Raw genomic sequence first — 16,546 nt, 5'->3', positions numbered from 1 at the left:
AACTCTTCCATAACAACCCACAAGTTAAGGTGGTATATACTTACCAAATCACACTCCTAAAATCTTACTAAAACCAAGCTTGTTAAACTGTAGATCAATAAATTACTATCATTAGATTTTTTTGGTGTGTGCAGTATGAAATTCAGCAAAATGCCATTTGCTGAAATTTCTGAAATATTTAATACACAGCAGGACTACACAAATGACATGATGATCAACAAACTGTATATAAAGAGAATTCAGCAGTAACTCTAAATCGATTACAAACCTATTGAAAAAAAATACAAACCACCTTCCTAACTGTCTGCTTATACTGCAAACCCTTCCAGATCCAAATAAATGCTTCTAGCCTTCATTCAACATTGCAGTAAAAATGCCACTCAATCTCACTTTGAATACTGCAGGACATTTTTTAAAACTACGGAACATTTACTTTCTAAAACTTCATGTACTTAAGAGGCCAGAAATACAAACAAAACCTTCTAGCATTAAACTATCCATCAGAAGATACATAGATACACTGCATAACAGGATGGAAACACACTGCTCTTCTGTATGACATGGGTCTGCACTTGAGTTTTACAATTTTTGTGTTTTTTATTTTATAAAAAAAAAAGAGAGGAAAAAGCTTACTACATTATCTCATAATTTTTATCTTTGTGATACTGCTACTGCCACAGTGCAAATGATGGCTGTGTATACTTAGTTTGGGTCAGTGGGTTGCACACGTGTTGTAAAGCAACAATAGAAAGTCTGGGGATAGACCAGTAGGGGAAACCAGTTGTTCTTAAATTACTTTTTTTTTAGCTGTAATGAACTGAATTATCGTCAGACTTTATGTTATTGCTTTACCACATGTGGGGAATCCCCTGCCCCAAGTTGGTGTGTTCAGGCCCTCCGTGTACCATGGCAGTGGCAGCGTCCCAGCTCTGGCCATGCCCATGTGCAAGGTACTGGGATAGGCCTTGTGGCTGCCACTGGGCAAGATGCATGAATAGCGTCTACATGACCTAATGTAATTTAACTCTGGTCTGGCTACACACAGGTCACAGGAATATGAGGGAAACTTCCCTAACGCCAGCACTAATGCTTTATTTAATTTTCACATGCTCAAACATCTCACAGTATCAAAGACCTGCCTTGTTACTGAAATAAAAGACGCTTTCCCAAGAATGCCTCCATATCCACTCCTACTACATAGTTGGTTGCAATTATTAACTCATTTATAGAGGCTAGGTAAAATAACCAGGATGACAAAATGACTGGGAATGACTTTCATGGAGTTCTTACTGGAAACATCTGTTTGCCTGTACAACCGCCGCAGTATACTTAATTATCCTATAACAGACTGGAAAGAGCTTTTACTTGAAATTTTGGGGCAGTTTAGTTCAGCGCATTACTTGAACACAATCCATACAGGGACCTTGACGTCTAATAGATTTGATTCTAAAGGTTACAAATTCTTTAACAGGTGAGTAGTTTTGCCCTTGCTGCAGCTGCAGGTCAAGATATTAGATTTCACATCTTCCTTGCGGAGAAAAGGGAGTGATGATGCTGTGACTTTTTGTGCTGGAAAGGTTTCAGTATACACTGTCCTCTAGCAATGTCAGAAGGTTTCTTCAAGACCACAAAAAGTCAAAAGGAAGGTAAAATAGTATGAGCAACATGTAAAAATACATTCCTTCATTATAGTGCTAAATTCAACATACTCTAAACAAATATTAGCATTAACAATGTCAATTCCATCTGTTAAACAAAGAATCCACTCTCCCACAAACACTACAGCTCATTGTTTGCATCTGTTTCATTAAACAGTTCTCAGACATCTTTCCACTAAATTTAAAATAAATTCCAATTAACTTTTTTTGTTTATTTTATACACAGTTAGAGAAATTTAACTGGTTTAGTTCTGTCTGGCTACAGCATATTTACTATAACTATGCACCTAAGGAAATGTATATTGAAATTGTCTGGTGAAGACTATGCACATAGTTAAGCACATTTAAATCATTTCAATATATAATGTCAGCATGTAAATCACAGAAACACCTGAGGGATCAGATTAAGGCTAGCTTAGAGTGAGAAGCTGTAGGTAAGATATACATTTTTTTCATGCACCATACACTGGATGTTTGGTTAACAGCTGTATTACTTCCAATTTACACAAAATACTAAATTTTCAAGTATTATACATACTCCAGAGAATGCTACTAAGAACTGCACCTCCCTAATTCTCTTGGTCATTTTTGGTTTTGGGATGGCTTAGGGAGCCCAAGAAGTCTTGGAAATAAGCTGGCACCTCCCTTGGCTTTTTGCACTTTGTCCTACCATCCCGCACTCAAGCCTCCATACAGCTGAGAAATTGGATGAAAGTAGTGAAAGTTTGCTTAATGCTAAAAACTACAAATGAAAAGTCTGACTAAATCTTGTTTTCCTGACCATAAAAAACAAACAGATTTTTATTTCAATCTTAACTATACCTCCTCTTCAACACTTCTTGAGGTTTGCAACAGAAGAATGACTGCAGTGTTGTACAACATGCATGTGAAGATCACAAGCTTTTGAAATACCTTTACCAGTTCACATCAGGAATATTAAAAAGAAAAAAACAAAACCCCAAATTCACAGTAAACTAGGGCTCATCCTTAGCTACAGTCAGAAAGTGTATACCTAGAGTTGGGGGCTTGCTTGACTGTACAGATCAGAAAAGCACAGGGAAAAGCAATTACTTTACAAGGGGCAGAGAACAAATATCTTTGTGTTAAGAAAATACTTCCAAAAAGAAACATAAAATGTCCTTCTTCATCCTTCAAAAGTTTTTTAAGAACCAATGATGAAGAGGAATGTGGAGCATGATTTACACAGAAAACACAGAGTTTGGAAAGCCTACAGAGACACTAATCATATTTAATACTCTACCATCAATTCCTGTTTCTCAGTTCCATCTGTATGAAGGGGAACACAGAACTATGCTTGTTTTGCCTACATTGACTAGAGAGAAGACAAATTAACGTTGCTCTGCCTGCAGCTGCCTTGCATCTTGCTGACTGAAGGAGCAGGTTCACTCATCTAACTGGGTGCAGTTGGACTGCTCCTACAGCAGACAGGTATTTTGGCACTGTTGGCCAGTGCTCTTAGTCAACAAAACACTAGCAGAGCACAGATGATCCAGATGTAATGCTAAAAGACACCTCCTAAAATCACACAGATGGATTGAGGTTCATGCTGGCATAGCCATGAAGTTTTAAAACTAACAAGAATACAAAAAATAAACACTGGAAAAGGTCTTCCTGTGAAGGGTATTTCCAATAAAGCTTTTTAATTTTTCTGCTTGTTCTCACACTGAAAAAGCTTCCTATTATCACTGGCTGTTCCACTAACTGTAGCAGCAGAAGGGTACCAAAACAGATCAGGCTCTGAGCAGCTATTCCTCTTTGAAACACAGCACTGTATAATCCTGCTCTGAGCAAGTTTAGACAGCATGGTGGGAAAAACACTGCTGGTTGCTGGCATCTTGCCTAATGTAAGCATTCCTGCTGTTACCCTCAAAAACATTGAGAATTTTTTTTCAGTGACATGTTCTGTACAGAGAACTAAAAAACTTCTCCCTGGGTTTCATTGCACTGAAAAAAATTCACAAGAATCTGGTTTTCCAAAGTAGGAATTGAATTTTAATTTTCATCCAACTACAGCACAGTTTCTTTAGTATTTTTGTTGCTGTAACCATTGCCTCAGAAGACTCGTAAAAAGATAAACCAAGTAAGATGAAAGAATCAAACCCAGAAAGAGAGGGCTGTGCATGTGCAGACTGTGTGGAGAAAGAAGAATCAGCATGACCTTTATGAAAGGGCATAAAAGAGATGAGCATCAGTCCTTGGAATTAGTGAATCACCCTGGGCTCACTAGTGTCCATCATCGTGATATCTGAATACTTGGGCAGAGGTCAATGATCAAAGCAGACACATTCAAGAAGGAAAAAAAAACCTGACCGTACGTGCAGTAAAAATGCTAGAGTTTGCTGAAGACCAGATTTAAACCTCATTGAACACTTAAGCTTTCCTACAGACAAAAATGAAGAAACTCGGAATGTCTGTTTGAAAACTAACACTTGAAATGTGCCTGGACCCAAAGGAAGGCAATATAAAATCCAGAATTAACCACATCATTTAACTCTGATCCATTGTAACTGTCTAAGAATAGCTACTGCAAGAAGATCCTCCTCCTGCAGTAGGATTTCCTGCTCAGGGTTTCCAGAAGTAAGGAAGACATGGTTCTCCCACGATTATCACCACAATCTCCTGTACCCTGTTTTCAGTAAGCCACCTGCCATATCTCAAATACTTGCCAAGGCATCCCAAAACCTCTTCCTTTCACTATTTAATTTGGATTTATGGTCTTCAAACCTTCAGTAATCCTCTGCAGGTTTCAATCTATGCTTACGGCAAGCGTGGAGGAAGAAAAAGTCAAAAAGAAAATGTTTAGGTCATCAGACAGATTTGTAGTCAAGTGCAAGAGAACAAGGAAATAAGTCTCTTCCTGAGGAAAGGCTGAATTATTGAAATGAAAACGGCTTTGAATTGCCAGACAGATGTGAAAATGCTACATGCAACCACTTGGAGAAAAACTGCTAACAGCCTAAAGTGTCTGAGACACACAATTCACTAACAGTAGACTGGCTTTGTGATATAGACTGTTCTAGGATTGGAGTTACTCACATTATTCAGCATCACAGCAAGCTCAGTGAGATGAACACTACTTGTCTGGTCAACAAAAGGTCCAGCAAATACAGGCAAAGGTTGCAAGTGTCCACATGCCAGGATTTGGAAAAAATATCCTTTGTTAGTCTTGCTAGAATGTACTTCATGGAAATCTACAATCATTATTACTTCTTCTGAGATGCCCTTCTTCTAAAAGGACAGGGAACTTGAACATGCTTCACTGATTTCTGCTTCAGCTATCACTGACAGGTGAGGCTGACTATTCTGTCAGCCATCTCCTCCCAACCTTGCTAAGGATTCAAGGGCCAGTGAGATCAGTTATCTGCTGAAGGATGCCCAGAGTTCCTCTCACACATAGTAAGAAGGCTGTGTTGAAAGCTGCGGTTCTCTTGTGTCCAGTTGCTGTTTTTTACTGGGTTGTGCTTTAAATGAGCTGTTAAAACGATAAATAATTTAGCAAACACTGTGGCCTACCCAAGACACAACTGTGTGAGAAGAGTGTCCATCTCAGAAGACATGTAAGAAGAGGCAGGTCAAAAAAAAGCTAATGTGCTAATATGGAGATACAGACTGTTGAAGCAAGTGTTGGCACTCACTACTACTTTTAGTAATTTTATCCTGTATATTGCTTGGCTGCTGCTTGTAAGCCAGTTCTTGCCTCTCTGGAAGCATATTTATCCCATTTATATGAGGGTGGACAATTTTGATGAGTTCTCGCAAAAGGATTTCAGGCTACCATGTTGTGATACTGGAAGACAAGATGAAGAGGACAAGAAAAGAGAGAAGAACGAAGGAGTATGTACTCCCCACTACTATCAATCAGAACAGGGATTTCAGAGGCAAAATCCCCCATTGCTCACTGCAGGTCAGAAGTCCATGCCTGCAGACTAGGACAACGCAGGCTTAGCTCCAGTGACTTGTGAAAATAATCTCCCCAGGAGAAAGAAAATATACACATATTAATTAATTAGAGATTTTCAAAAGCTCTTCATATCCAGCTGGTCTTGATTCATATTGACTTTGACAAAACAGTCTTGGACCAATGGTGAGCACTCTGAAAAATGCACTTGCCACTGAGGTTTGAAAATAAGTGCTGTAAAAGTGATTGTTAAAAAAGTAAAAGATGAGAAATTTAAAATCAAAGGTTAAAACAAAATTTGGCTTCAGGCCATAAACTAGGAGGAAACTAACAGCAAAGATAGCGAAATGATTGGAAAAAGAACGCAACAGGAGCTGCGAGGAAAAAAGCTGATGGCTTTTAAAAAACTAAATTCTGTACATGAAAGAAGCACAATTGAGAAATTAAATAAATGGAAAATAATGATGACTAAGTAGTAGTTACCATGCCCCTTCTCAGTTGTATACTATTATCACATCTATTTTTAATGTCTCTTCAGCTGTCTGCAATAGTCTTCCTTTTTTCAGAACTTGTTCTAACGCCCTTTGATACCAAATTAGCTGTTTTTCACTCTCCGATGCTTACAACTGCATCTTTTTTTCTTTACTAAACACTCCCCTTTTCTGACTATGTTATTCCATTGTCTCAGTTTTTCATCTCTCCTTATATGTTGACTCCCCAGTTTCTGAGCCTTCCAAATTCCCTTGTTGCTCTTTTTTTTTTTTTTCTGGAGCTCTTTTGGTTGAATCCTAGCATGTTTCTTTTCTTCTTTTCTAAAGATACAAGCATGTTTCATATCATATCTGGCTACTGTACACATTGTTACCCCTTCAGTAAGGCATTGAACAGCTACAGCAGTGTTCACGTGGAAACAGTAAGCTAAACTAAGGGAAAAAAGAAGTTCTTTTTGGTTTTCACTTTCTGGTTCTTAAAAAAGAGCCCAAACATTTAAACTCTCCACTTCTCCTTTTTATCCTTAAATAACACAATCTTTCCATGAGCAGCTAAATATTCAAGCAATAACAGGCATCAGAAGCATTCACAATTCTGGAGCTCAGGATGTGTCTAAGGAAAAGTGGTAAGATGAGATTCAATTCTAAACAAATACACACGTTCTAACATGGTGTATGAGGTACTGAGTAAATCTGACTTTCTCTTTCTTTTTAACCTTACAAGCATGCCTGTTCTATACCTTTATAGCTCATGATGTTCCATATTAACTTGATGACAATTTTACTTATTAAAAAAAATCATTTTCAAACATGTTTCAGACAGGCAAATTCACCAGCTTCATTGTTAAAAGATTAGCCTTTAATTTCTGTACTTCAGTACAATTCTCTATACCTTCCGTATGCAAAGCCAGCGCTGTAGCTGAGTTGTACTTAACAAATGCTCTTTGGAATAACATTTTCAAAACTCAGATTCCCACCATAAAGTAAGCTTACCTTCAGCTGTGCCCGAGATACCATCAGCTTTGAAATTGCTCGTGCTTTTCTTCCTGCGGTGTTTCTTTCTATTGGCATGAGGTGAAGGAGGTGGATCTAGTTTAGGGCTCGTTGTACTAGATATACTTGGGCTTGAACATACAGAATCTCCTAAACCAGTATCTGTAGTTTGGAGTGAAGAAAAAAAGGAAAAAAAAAAGCATAATTTAAATAAATGATTGTTAGAACCCAAAATATAACCCCTTGCTGTCTGTTAGCAGCTAACTTCCTGGGCTCATTGACTTCCAAAGGCTATAGGGGAGCTTCCTAACAAAATATTACTTTGTCAAAAAGGTAAAAGAAAGCAACTTGGCTGAAGTTCTAATTCAAGTCCCATTAAATCAACAGGACTCTGCATCAATTTTAGAAGCAGCTCAGCTGGAACACACAAAAAAACCAATGGGAAATCACTTTATTGCTTCCAATTGCTCTTTCTTACAAAGATCTTACTGATCCTCAAATTAGCTCGTATAATGCCATGGCATTTTTAATATATAATGGAAAAGAGATACTCCAACATCCTCTGAATGCTATCTGCTTTCATTAATGAGACAGGTACACACAAAAAAAGAGATGGTGATGGCAATAAAGATGGGAAAACTAACTGATGTACACCTGCTACAATTAATACTGTGTGATAAAGGATCACTTACTACCTGCTCCCAATGAAAAAAAATATTCCTATGTTTAGTTTCCCAGTGTATTAGCTATAGTAGTGTAATATACACCAATTTTAAGAAGTAATGCTAGGGTCATTGTCTCCCCTCTACAACAATTAGCTTGCTCAAAATTAAAGCTTGATGACACCCTCCTCTTGTAAGCAGACTCACAGTCTCTTCCCCAGATCAATTAATGTCTGGTAATACATGAACATCTTTTCTTTGAGTTGTTTTTATAATTTTCAGTCAAGAAACATCTATATCCATACCCAAAACAAATTTAGGAAATGAAGTAGTACATGAAATTGCACTCTTCATCTAGGTCCTTTCATGGAGCAAATACTAAAGTAACCTTAATCCAGTATTTTTCTCCAAGGTTGGTAATAAGATTTTACTTTAATTGCAATGAGTCTTTGGACTATAAATGTTAATATATTTCTATTTTGTTGGTTTATATTTAGTTGTAATTATAAAACTTAAAATTTACTATCACATAAAGTGAAGCTGTTTCCAGAACTCTGGTTAGACACCATACTTCAGTTAAGTGCAGTATCAGGACTCAAGATTAATTAATTTGTCAGAAAAATATCAAGTCAAAGACTATTGAAAAAGTAGCTTTTGATATTGAGTAATTAAATCCAACTGCTTATTTGACAAAGGAACACTTATTACGGTTTCTTTTTCCTAATAAAGTTTACTTACTAATTACCCACCAAGGATAGTTGTGCTGCAAGTTATTAGTGAGGGATAAATTATGCAGCTAATTGCCTGGTAGTAGAGACCAAAGCAAACATAAGCTTTCTATTAAGGGTTTTTGTTCTTGTCTCTATGTCGACTAATTTGAAACGAATCACCAAGAATTTGACCACAGAAGAGAATAATATCAATGTATTTGTGATATATCAGTATAGGAGATTTTAAGTATTTGAGCCAGAAATGCTCAAAGTGTATATCACAGAATCACAGAATCTTAAGGGCTGGAAGGGACCTCGAAAAATCATCTAGTCCCCCTGCCAGAGCAGGACCACCTAGAGTAGGTCACACAGGAACTCGTCAGGTGGGCTTTGAATGTATCCAGAGAAGGAGACTCCACAACCCATCTGGGCAGCCTGTGCCAGTACTCAGTCATCCTCACAGTGAAGAAATTCTTCTTTGTACTTCTTTAGAACCTCTTATGTTCCAGCTTGTACCTGTTGCCCTTTGTCCTATCATTGGACACCATTAGGAGCCTGGCTCCATCCTCCTGACACCCACCCTTTACATACTTGTAAGCAGTAATGAGACCACACCTCAATCTCCTCCAAAAACATTAATCTTCTCAAAGCTAAAGAGCCCCAGCTCCCACAGCCTTTCATCAGAAGGGAGGTGCTCCACTCCCTTCATCATCTTTTGTGGCCCTGTGCTGAACTCTCTCCAGCAGCTCCCTGTCCTTCTTGAACTGAGGGGCCCAGAATTGGACACAATATTCCAGAAGCAGAGTCACAAGGGCAGAATAGAGGGGGAAGAGAGCCTCTCAACTTGCTAGCCACAGCCCTTCTAATACACCCCAGGATGCCACGGGCCTTCTTGGCCACGAGGGCACATTGCTGGCTCATGGGCGTCCTGCTATCCCCCAGGACTCCCAGGTCCCTTTCTCCTACTCTACTCTCTAACAGTTCATTCTCCAACTTGTACTGCTACCTGTGGTTATTCTTTCCCAGATGTAAGATTCTGCACTTGCCCTTGTTGAATTTCATTAGATATCTCCCCACCCAACTCTCCAGCCTGTCCAGGTCTCATTGAAAGGCAGCACAGCCTTCTGATGTGTCAGCCACCCCCCACAGTTCAGTATCATCAGCAAACTTGCTGACAGTGCCCTCTGTTCCCTCATCAAGGTCATTAATTAATATATTGAACAGCACCAGTCCCAGCATCATCCTCTGAGGGATTCCACTAGATACAAGCCTCCAACTAGTCCTTGCTCCATTGATCACCAATCTCTGCCTTCTTCCTTTCAACCAGTTAACAATCCACCTCACTACCTGATCATCCAGCCCACACTTTCTCAGTTTTGCTGCGAGGATGCTGTGGGAGACGGTGTCAAATGCTTTACTGAAATCAAGATAAACCACATCCACTGCACTACCACCATCTATCCAGCTGGTTATGTCTTCATAAAAGGCTATCAGGTTGGTCAAACATGACTTCCCCTTGGAAAAGCCATGTTGACTGTTTCTAATGACCCTCTTGTCCTTTAAATGCCTGGAGACAGCACTCAGGGTTAAGTGTTTGCTGTCTCTCAAGGTGAAAAGGAAAGCAAACCCCAATGAGACTCCATACCATTGTTCTGCATGCTCTTGGCAAAGGGGACATCTAGCAACAGGACAAGGGGTAATGGGATGAAGCTGGAGCACAAAAAGTTCCATTTAAATATAAGAAAAAACTATTTCAGTGTTCAGGTGAGGGAGCCCTGGCACAGGCTGCCCAAGGAGGGTGTGGAGTCTCCTTCCTCGGAGGTCTTCAAGACCCGCCTGAACATGTTCCTATGTGACCTGATCTAGGTGACCCTGCTTCTGCAGGAGGGTTGGACTAGATGATCTCTAAAGGTCCCTTCCAACCCTACCATTCTATGATTCTATGATGATTCTATGATGATTCATGGATATCTTTGGCTCCTTGACACTGTAAGAGGAGAAGATGCCAGAAAGGATGCTACCAATAAAAGGACATGGCCAAGGATGCATGTAGGCTACAGCTAGTTCTACATATTGACCTTCAGTTTGAGACTTCTTGGTTTCCTACACTGGGTACTTAAAAAGAAGAACCCTTCCCCCTCAAAAATTCCTCCTTTGCACCAATGACATGAAAATTATCGTTTTGAGACGGGCACTGCAATGAAGAGGCCTCTCTGTGGCGGCAAACTCTGCCATGCGGCACCAAAATGTCCTGGACCCATAAAAGTGTGAAGAAACCACATCCTGATGCAAAATCATGGAATAGATTTTTTCAGCAGGATCCTTGTTAAAAAATATTAAGATATATCCATATGCTCACTGCAGCTTCATCTAGTTTCTAGGCTATAAATTGCACCAACAAACCCTGCTCATGAGCTCTGAAAAACGAGGACACTTGTATGCATACAGTCTGACTACTCATGTCGGAGAGCTGAAGAATTAACTTCCTACGGTAAATCCTCGTGATCCACAGCCCTCTCCAGGTAATAACCTGCTGTCCTTGGGTCAAACAGCTCTGACGCAAAGTACCCAAAGCCTTCCCTCCCCCTCAACCAGAAAAGAAACACAAGTTGCTCGTAAATGTGTGCCAAGCTGATATTGCTGGTATATTAATCCCTCATATTCCTGGTTTCAGAGACCACCTTTTGAAGATGGAAGTATTTTAACATTCTCCTGGTTTAAAATATGAACAATCAAAAGGCACTAGGATTACACGCTGTGCTTTCCCATTTCCCACTACTTCTCTTGCCTGACAAGGTATTCTTCAAATTGAAAAGAGGGCTCCTGAAAGCCTGGCTTTGGAAAACTGTAAATGAGTTCAGGCTTCAGCCCACTGAATACAATTTCATACTCCTGACTGAATACAAATAATGCATTTTATTTTGTAACAATTGCCACGCCTGAGAACAGGCGACCACTGCCAGCACTATTAAATAGGAAAAAAAAAATAAGGCTAGGAAAAAGGCATGCCAAATTAAAAAAGCAAGCGCCTCATTACTCCACATCTAAGCCAGCTTTGACAGAGGCACTGGAACTCATAAGATGCGTTTCACTGGGTTGGGATGGGCTGTTTTGCAGCCATCCCGCACGTTCAATGTCAGCTATTAGTTCTTCCCAATCGGGCATCAATGTTCAACACACACCCCGAAAAATATATAATACTAGTAATAATAATAACAATCTGCAGCCCCTCCAAGCTTCAATACTTGAAGTATGAGTCAAAGAAGCAGTTTCACTTTTCACTCGGGAAGCTGACAAGCATGACTAGAGGGGGAATAAAATAACATTCAGTTCACATAAATATCAAGCGGGCTGCTTGAGACTGATGGGCCAGGAATGTATTCTTAGCCATCATTCTGGCAGACAGGCCCAAGGACACTCATAACTTATTTTACAATCATTTAGTTTCAGCTCAAGTGGAAAACGTGACAACTTATCTCTGCTGACAAGATGCCATATCGAACCTTACAATTAACTCTCCCATGATTATCTGCCCAGCCCATCATTAGCTTCGTGGTTTTTGATGGACTGTACGGGCAACTTGACTTGATGATGGTCATCATTTGCAGGGTGTATATCTATATTATACAACATTAAGGACAAAAGTCTCCCCTTGCCATGTAGCTGGGCTTGTCCTGATCAGTACAGCCTCGGTTCTACAACTGCTAGACCATGTTTCTCAGTGATGTGCAGGAAGACACTGCTGAAAAATGTCTTCTCCTCCAAAACAGAGCATCACTGTGCTCCAGCCTGCACTTGCTGCTGCCTCTGACCTGCAGAAGTGAGCTAGAGATGCCCATGCCCTCACCCAACAAATTGCCACATTTCCTTCCTGTCCTTCTTTTCCAATGCAATTATTAATTGCATTAATTCTGTGAGAGCTAATGAGTCACATCCTTGCAGCATCCACCGTCCTTACAGAGCCATCATTCCCCGCATAGTCACCACACAATAAGGAGGATGTCATGAACTTCCCATGTTAACATCTTTCTCATTGAAAGAGGAGTTTCTGGCTTTGCAAGGTCATGAAATAATGCCAAGCTTATACCCGGGGCTGGACGAGCTTCAACACAAACCAGTATGACAAAGTACAGGCACTCATGCCAGGAAAAGCAGTAAAATAATCAACTCAGAGTATGTTGAGGGAAGGTTTACATCTACGCAAGTTATTTGAGGCCATTAAAAAATATGCAGTAGCTCACTCTATGTCTAGGAGCAAAATGTGACACTTGGTAACCAAACTCCTTACCTTATCAAGAGATGGGATATTAAAGAATCTGACTATCCTGCTGTGAATGTGGTCATTTTTCTCTGTAGGTGCATGACTGTGGTGAGCTTATGTGGAGGCGCTTTTGCTTAGTAATAGGGGGAGGGGGCTGCAGTGCTGGTCCCTGTAAGCAGTTCTTGAAACTTCCCCTGCCTCTGAGGTGGACCCACCTCCAGCCAGGCTGAGTCAATCTGGTGCCTCTGCCATAAATATTTAAGAACAGAAATTTGTAGTGTGTAAGGAGAGGTGGAAGAGTAAGAGAAGATGGAGTTGACCATGTGGACCCTGCAGTCAGAAAAGGAGGGAAGGAAGAGGAGCAGTGTTAGACCAGAGACCCTCCTGCAGCCCATGGCAAGAGCAGAGCTGTCACACGGAGGGCAATAGGGGGAGTGATAGTAGCCTGCAGCTCTGGGAGGACCCCATGCCAGAGGGAGTGAGTGTTGTGGACCCTGTGCCAGAGGAAGCAGAGAGGAGCTGCATCCCTCAGGATGAATGCATGTTGGAGCAGCCTGTGCAGGGTTGCCTGGCATGTGAGAGACCCTACGCTGGTGCAGGGAGGACCAGGGAGGAGTCCTCTTCAGAGGCAAGCCAAGCTGCAGGAGCCATGTGAAATAGACTGACTGCAACACCCATTCCCTGCCCCCCTGTGCTACTCCAGGGAGGAGGAGGTAAAAACAATGGGATGAGGTGCCTGAGCCTGGGAAGCAGGGAGGGGGTGGGAGGAAGAGGATCCTAAAGGGGTTGGTTGTACTTTTCATCATCAGCCTATTCTGTATTTCTTTTGGTTGGATATTTTGGTTTGTTGTATTGTTGGGCTGTTGAAGAATAAACTAGGTTTCATTTTTGTCCTCAAGTTGCGTAGCCTTGTCTGTTTTGCCCAGCACCATAAGCAGTGAGTGAACTCTCTCTGTCCTTAGAGGGTTCCAAAGGCACACTGTACTTTCTCTGCTGTACTTTCTCTGCCTTGTCAGTCAGGAAGGGGACGAATGAATGAGTGGCTGTTCGTGGTCCTTTGTTTCTGGATCAGCCTAAACCACAACAGTGACACATGGGATAAGACAAAGATTTTACTTGTTGAAGTCTGAGCCTTGTTTGCTAAAAAAATACTAAACCAAAAGAAAAAAAAGGCAATGCATGCCTGTCTCTCTCCTAGATGCATTTCATGGTTACAGTCCTAAGAGATATTCCTTTCAATTATGACATATTGTGATAGGAGAAATGAGAGGTGGAAGAGAAGAAGTATATCATCTACAACTACAACCCAGCATTATGAGACAGAGAACTAAATGAGAAAAAAAATCAACTAGTCCTTCTCTGAAGAGTCTCAAGGGCTCTGCTATTGTACTGTGTGTTATTTGCTGTTGGAAATACATCTGATATTCTCTTGTAGTATTACACGATGTTTGTAAAAGGTAACATTCTGCACAAATCTCATTTCTTATCTCTTTATAGTTTTATTAATTGTAAGCTGTATGCACTCCACAAGCGGACTTCAAAGATAACTCCATTCGTGCCCTCTAAGGATGTTGTGAGAGCCCTCCTGAATTTGGAAAGCGTAAGAAACAGAGTTCAAACTCCGCCTGCGCTTCCTTGGTGCCCCCAGCACAGTACAACAACTGACTCACACCCCAACTCCTAAGCATCTGCTCAGAGTACATTTGAGATTTGGATTGAAGCCAATTTTCCTTCACTGCTTGCAGTGCCTGCCGAGCAGAACTGCAACAGATACCAACATAGGAATGAAGGAAGTAACGAAAATAAGGGGCAATAAGCAGGTATGAGTGTTCTCGGCCAGGGTAAAAGGGCCGGGGGTGCAAAAAGAATGAGGAAGAGAGGCAATATATAAGGTACAGGAATAGCACAGCACAAAGGCTGATACAAAAGTCTGAGAGGGAAGCTTCATCTTTGGCCCACAGTTCCTATTCTCTCTCTCATGCACACAACCCTCTCTACTACTGTGTAACCATCTGCAGTGGAAACAAGAATATTCTGACCTCTTCTATCTTCGTGCCTTTTGATTTATTTCATATTTTTGTCAAATCACCTATTTACAAAAACTTGAAACAAACTCAACAGGTGACATTATTCTCCACAGACCAAAGTCGAGCTTGATCTGGTTTACATTTTTCTTGCATCTTCCTGTTAAAATTTTCCAACAGGCTTTCAAAGTGAAATTAGACTTTTTTGTCAAGCCCAGCTCCCCAACGCAGTCCTATTCTCAAGTGGCTGGAGATTGATTAATTTGGATTTTTGATTTGTTGAAGTGACAAGAAGTCAGACATTACAAAAGCAGGACCAGTGAATGGGATCAATTAAAGAGCAGAAGCAGCAACACAATTAATAGCACCAGGTTCAAGGGGAAAAAGAAAGCACTGATGACGAAAACAACAGCAACAGTTCTGACTGCAGCAGGAATCTTTGCTGCAACCCAAGGAAGGCAGAATCCAAAGAGGGTATTTCAGTATTAGTGTTGAAATGAAATAAGGCAAAGATGTCAGTGGCTGGTGGACTGAATAATAAAAAAATGGCTGGACACTTTCATCTTCTACACATGTGTTTTAAATAGAGGCGAAAAAAGCAATCCTTTTATTTAAACAGGGGACGCAATAGACTAAAACCATCTGTAGCTGTATTTCAGACCCATTTCCCTGAGCTGAGATTTTTCTGGCTGTGAAATCCAATGCTCTACAGCTTCCCTTTACAGCTATTACCATAAATGTTCTATCAAGTTCTTTATATTCTTCCTCTGCCTCAAACCAAAGTTAAAGGGATGCTGCAATTGCACAATGACTGCAGAAGGCTGGAGTCAGGCACGGATGTACAGGACTGACATTAAAATCCTGTCAAAACTGCAGCTTGGCAGAAGTCCGCGAATGATAATAAACATTTGTGAGTGGGAGAGAAGAGATGGCACAAGATTACAGCCTACAGAAAAAAAAAAAGCAAATATTTTTTTAAAGTACACATAGCTCATGTCTTCAGCAGGAATTAGGTGCATCCGGTCAGTGCTTCGCTGAATTCAGCTTGGACACTCAAGCTACCCAGGGCTTAAATTAACCTGCTGCACTGAATGAAATTAAAAGGAAGCTCTGAGCAGAACTGGGGGATGGAGATGAAAGAGTCTCAGGAGTATTCTCTTTCCACAGCGGCTACCATTTTCCCAGCCTTGTGCCTAAAGCCTGTAAATCACAAAGCTATCCTGTCATGTACAGAAAACCCACACTGAATGCCCAAGTTACTGCCTCCTTCCCTCTAATATCAATTTCAATTAAATAAGAAAAACAAAGCTTCCTACTTGAAAAAAAGGGATCTCCCTGCTTTTGGAGGGTTTGATTTTTGATACGTGGTAGCGTGCCTCAAGCAAAGCAAACCTGAAGGCACACTTGGAATGACAGGATCATTTCCACTCGGCAGCCTAATAAGCTTCTTTGTGACAAGCGAGACATCATCCACAGACCTGCGAGAGAAAGTCAGTCTCATAACAGCAAGGCAAAGATATCGGAAGGACTGGCTTCAATCACTTCAGAGATAGTAAGACCCTTGTTACAGTCTCCCTTATCTAAGGGAAAACCAAAGTTATCTCCAGCTCATTTCCTACTAACATCAATGTCTGGCCATTGTAAAGGAGGCATGAAAGCAACGATGCAATATAGTGCTTAAAAAATCCCCACAAAAGTACATTGCTCACTACATTTTTCCTCCCAAGGAGCAACATACTTCAGTGCTAGCAAAACATCATCCCACTCCCTAGAAATGGAAGTACTGCTAGCAAAAAGCAGGCACATCCTGGTATGCTAGGAAGAATTT

The 16,546-nt window shown here is 40.7% G+C and overlaps 1 protein-coding gene across 6 annotated transcripts in view; it reads right to left on the bottom strand.

Annotated features, from left to right (window-relative positions):
• Window positions 1-16,546, bottom strand: part of AGAP1 (ArfGAP with GTPase domain, ankyrin repeat and PH domain 1) — a 402,183-nt gene that overhangs the window by 86,354 nt on the left and 299,283 nt on the right. For 5 of the 6 annotated variants that reach the window (XM_062003066.1, XM_062003067.1, XM_062003063.1 and 2 more), the window contains one exon: window positions 7,062-7,223. In XM_062003066.1, the coding sequence (XP_061859050.1) occupies window positions 7,062-7,223 (162 nt within the window). Of the gene's footprint in view, window positions 1-642; window positions 1,618-7,061; window positions 7,224-16,546 lie in introns of those variants that run through there. The other variant, XM_062003065.1, reaches the window with a different exon arrangement.

This window comes from Colius striatus, chromosome 9 (assembly GCF_028858725.1).
Source record: "Colius striatus isolate bColStr4 chromosome 9, bColStr4.1.hap1, whole genome shotgun sequence".
Taxonomy (NCBI): Eukaryota; Metazoa; Chordata; class Aves; order Coliiformes; family Coliidae; genus Colius; species Colius striatus.
This window is presented reverse-complemented; position numbering and strand designations above follow the sequence as displayed.